The following is a 4,842-nucleotide window of genomic DNA, read 5'->3' on the forward strand; positions in this document are numbered from 1 at the left end:
CACAGTGACGGGATGAGGAACAGCGCGGCACTATTTCCACGTGCCTGGTCGATCCCACGCTCGCGTTCCGTCCCGTCCCGTCCGCCGTCCTCTCGCGTTCCGCGATTCCGGTTCCCAACAAAGATTCCTTTTTTTTTTTTGCGGGGAAAGATTCCATTTAAACCACCGTTTTGTTTCTTCCGGTGCACACCTTGATTCGCTTCTCCTCCTCGCACCAACAACCCATTCCTTCTTAAAAAAAAACAAAAAAACGTCTTATCAAAGCATAAAGGATGGAGAAACAAAAAAACGTCTTGGCCGCTGGACCATGGTGAGCTAATGGTCTAAATCGTTTCAATGTTTAGCAGTAAACGTGTTTACAGTGATGTAATTACCGACAAACAGCCACGGGTTGTAAACATGTTTATACTCAACGTCATCTCATGGAGTTTTCCGCGTAATTAATATCATGTCAAATATCAACATGAAATTGTGTGTGTGTGTGTGTGGACTTGCATGTTGCCTGACCAACTATGTAGAAAGTGCTTGCCCTTAGAAAGGGTGTAGAATCAAAACCATCTCAACCACCGAGACATGCTGATCTGATGGTCTAAACCGTTCCAATGTTTAGCACCAAACGTATTTTAACGTTCTAATTACCCATCACTACTGCATGTTATAAACATGTTTTAACTAAATGGCATCTCGTGAAATTTGTCATGCAATTAATATCCTGCCAATTATCATCACGGAATTAATATTTTACCTTATATCAACATGCAATTCATATCGTACCAAATATCAAAGTGTAATTAACATTGTGCCTAATATCAGTGTGCATTGCATATACACCATTGCTAGTAGCAGAAAGTTATAAAAAAAGTTTTTTTTAGGGAATGTAATTAAGGACTTCTATGCCAAGCTAGGTTAAGTTGGACTTGGATGGCGGGATGCCCATGAGACCATGACACAAGAGACAACGGAGTCAAAACTAGACAAGCATCGTCTAGGGTCCATTCATTTGTTTCCTATTTATGTGTCTGGAATGAAGAGTATGTCTACATATCGCTTGTCGCGAGTTGGACACCCCGCTCGCCTACATTGTTCCCGCCTATGGGACAGGCTCGGCATGACTATCAGATGCAAACTTGTCCCTACAAGCAGCATAGACACGCAAAATGTGCAAACTTTTCCTTTTGCTGTTTTTCATTCTTTCCCCCCATTTTCTTCTTTGTCACGTTGCGTATTAAGAAAGTGTTCATCATGTAAATTAAAAAACATTCAACATGTAGTACTAGAATATTTATTATGTATTAGAAATAGTTGTGGTGAATTATAAATGTTCATCATGTACTTAAAAAAATCATTGTGTTTTTTAAAAACAATTCATGGTGTCATTACGAAAATGCTCAATGTCTATTTGAAAAAATGTTTAACATGTGTTTAAAAATTGTTCATCGTGTATTTAAAAAAAATTGATGTGCATTTAAAAAATATACAACATGTACTTAAAAATGTTCAACGTGCATCTGAATTTGTTTAGCGTGTTTTTAGAAAATGTTAACGTCCATATAAAAATTGTTTAAAAACAGTCAACACACATTAAAAAATCAACATATATTAAAAAACCAGTGTGTATTATAAAAATGATCAGTGTGTACTAAAAAAATGTTTAACATGTATTGAAAAACTGAACATGCAGTTGGGAAAATGAAAACAAAAAATGACCATACAATGGAAAAAATGGTCATGTAGTTCTAAAAAAATGTCCATGACATATAATAAAATATACGTACACTAACACCGAGCAGATTAAAAAGATCATATATTCTAAAATGAAAGAAATAGAGAAAAGTAGACGGCTGACTACAACAGCTAAAACGGGCCAGCCCACAATTCCCAACTCTGTAGGCCAGGCTACCATAGGTCTCGCAGTAAGCGAGGTTTAACCTAGCATGGCAGAAGCGAATCCTATTTCACGCGTAACCCGCAAACTTGCACCCATGAAGAGAACGCCCTGCTATATGAGCTGGCACATTCCCGGATTTCCTCCCAATCGATCTTGGGGAGCGTGCCCCATACCGGATATTTATATATTTTTTTCTGCCTTTTTCTTCCATTTGGTTGTTTTGTTTATTTTCTTCTTTTCTTTTTATATTTCTATTTTTTCGTTTCATGAATATTTTGTAAATTTAAAAATAATTGAAATGTGGGAACACTTTTGAAATGATTAAGAATTTTTTGAAATTTGGAACATTTTTTCATATTCGAAAAACCATTTTCAAATTCACGGATATTTTCTAAATTCAAGATTTTCTAAAACATTTTCTGTAATTCGAAAGATTGTTTGGAATGAAGAACATTTTTCAAATCTATGCTAAAATCAAGGATTTTTTAAAGTTTTGAACATTTTCTTTGATATTTATAAAAGATGGGAAAAAATTTCGATTTCATGAATATCTTTTGAAAATCATGAACATTTTAAAACCCGGGAACGATTTCCAAGTTCATGAGCATTTTAAAACCCATGAGCTCGACTGCGTGGTCATGGCACTCGGCGTCGCGGAACGAGGGCCAGTTAGGATGAGCAGATAGAGGAGGGAGTGGGAGAGGAAGTGCGGCGCGAGGTGGTGCTCACCGGTGGCGTCATGAGGCGAGTCAACGTCAGCGGAGCAGAGGAGATCCTCGGCGGCGGCAAACGGGCCGCCAGGCCAGCTAGCCTTTCTCTCTGTGTGAGAACAACGAGAAAGGAGGAAGAAGAAGTGAGTCGGGGATGGATAAGGTGGCTTGTCATCCTGTGTCTCGCACGCTCGCAATGACCAGTTCCTAGTGCGAGCGAAGGTAAAACATGGCGTGGCAAGCAGTTATGCTTCAAGATTCATGCAGCTGATCTAACGGCAACCAACGCGTTAGCTGGGAACGGCCTAAAAACTGCTACTCCGCATGAAAAAAAAAACATTTCCGAAAATAATGAGATTGCTACCATACTCATCACCTGCATGAACGACGAGCCGTGTCGCTTTAGAAGGAAGAAACTTTCCGTGTGGTTCAATTTTCCCTTTGCCGTCAGGTGTGCCAAAGTGCCAAATCCAAACTTGTCTCGATCCTCTGCGCTCTCGCTATCCTCGAAACCGGCCGCAGAGCACACGGAATCCTCTCTAATCCAAATCCCAACATGTCACCACCACGCATGTGGACAGTATGCATTGCAATCCGCACGGAACAGCGGAGGTGATTTTTGACTGTTCGCTACGCGCAGCCCGCACGGTGGATGGCGACGGCAGATGATCCCACCCGCCCAAGGGTAAACTTCGTCGCAATCGCCGGATCAAACCAATTCTTCATATTATTGCATTGAGAACCGACGGAACATTAAAATTGGTTTATTGATTCCTACTATATGTAATGTATACATGATGCTACTGGTACACTGCTACTACTACACCGCTGCGATTTGCACGCCCGTATAAACTGCTTTCACATACTCGCAGCGTTCATACAATTTCACTTGGAGAAGAAGAAGAAGAAGCAGAGAGACAAAAGCTACAGAAGCAGTAAAGGACGGCCGCTAGCTACCACGATTCGATTCCTGACTTCAGGCGATGGCGACGGCTCGGGAGGCCGGCGCCGGCGAGCTGAAGTTCCGGTGCCGGAAGGCTGCGTCCTCTGCTTCCGCGCCGTCGTCGCTGCCGCCGTCGTCGAAGTTGAGCGCGTAGCTGAGCGGGTCGTACCTGAACTCCCCCGCGGCCGCCACACGCCTCCTCCACCTGGTCCTGACCCCGCTTTGCGGCCTCTCCCCGCCGCTACCTGGCGAGGACGGCGAGCAGAAGCAGCCGCAGACGGTGGTCCGCAGCTTGTGGCGCAGCGACGTCGGCGAGTAGGGCGAAGTGGAGGACTCCACGGCGTCCATGGAGTCTGCCTTGGTGCGTGTGTGCTTCAGCTGGAGTAGAAGCTAGAGATGGATGTGGGTTGTGACAGTGTGCTCTGCTGCTGGAGAAGGAAGGCGGAGTTGGGCGGGACTAAATAGGAGGGGCAGAAAAGACGGATAAGGACAGCCGGCCACGGCGTGAAGGGCAAGAGACGCGGGGAAGCAACCAACCAAAGCTGCTATCGCCGTAGCGCACGCGTGCCGTTAGACGTGAGGGTGTTGTCGGGATTTGGCACGTCTCTGGGCTTCGGAGCCGTTGGGACGGGAGGGAGGAGGGCGACGGCAACGGTCGGTCTTCGTGCAAGCTGTCACAGTGTGTGCCGAGAGAGACAGCTGACCGTGGCAGCAACGGTAACAGCGGTAGCTTAGCTGCAAATGGAACTCAGACCTTCGTTCAGTGCACTTGAAGGCTTTGATTGTCTTTTGTTTACCGTGTATGATTGGCCGTTGTTGTCTTTCTGTTAGACTGTATTTACATGTGTATATTGTAACGTTGTATACCACCTCATTATATATATATGTGATAGGCCATTCCTAAAGGGTTGTGCCGGTTCCTCCCAAAGCCTATTGTCTTACATGGTATCACGCTAGGTTACGTCCGCTTCCGCCTAAAAACCATAAACCGATGCCGCCGCCGCCGCCGCCATCGCCGTCGCCCGACTGCTATGACGTCCGCCGCTGCGTCCGGCTCCACCGCCACCGGTTTTCTGCCGGCCTCCCTCGCGACACTTCTCTCGAGGCCGCTGGATGCCGCCTCCCTTCAGGCGCCGATTGGGACATGGAGCGTCGGCTCCCTCTTCGCGCTCCCGCCGGCTGCTACTTCGCCCGGGCAGGCGCTTGTGGCCCACACCGCCGCCGCCCCGTCAACCGCGGCTGTCGCGCCCTCGGCCACTGCGCCGCTGGTGGCGGAGGACGACGCGCTGGCAGGCTTCGCG

General features: G+C 46.1%; 1 protein-coding gene across 1 annotated transcript; it reads right to left on the reverse strand.

The window, feature by feature from the left end:
* Positions 1-3,346: 3,346 nt before the first annotated feature.
* LOC119330342 lies at positions 3,347-3,979 on the reverse strand. Its single transcript, XM_037603450.1, has one exon. The coding sequence runs from the start codon at positions 3,887-3,889 to the stop codon at positions 3,575-3,577; it is 315 nt and encodes a 104-aa protein (XP_037459347.1). The 5' UTR covers positions 3,890-3,979; the 3' UTR covers positions 3,347-3,574.
* Positions 3,980-4,842: the final 863 nt, after the last annotated feature.

Source organism: Triticum dicoccoides, chromosome 7A (genome assembly GCF_002162155.2).
Source record: "Triticum dicoccoides isolate Atlit2015 ecotype Zavitan chromosome 7A, WEW_v2.0, whole genome shotgun sequence".
In the NCBI taxonomy this organism is placed as follows: Eukaryota; Viridiplantae; Streptophyta; class Magnoliopsida; order Poales; family Poaceae; genus Triticum; species Triticum dicoccoides.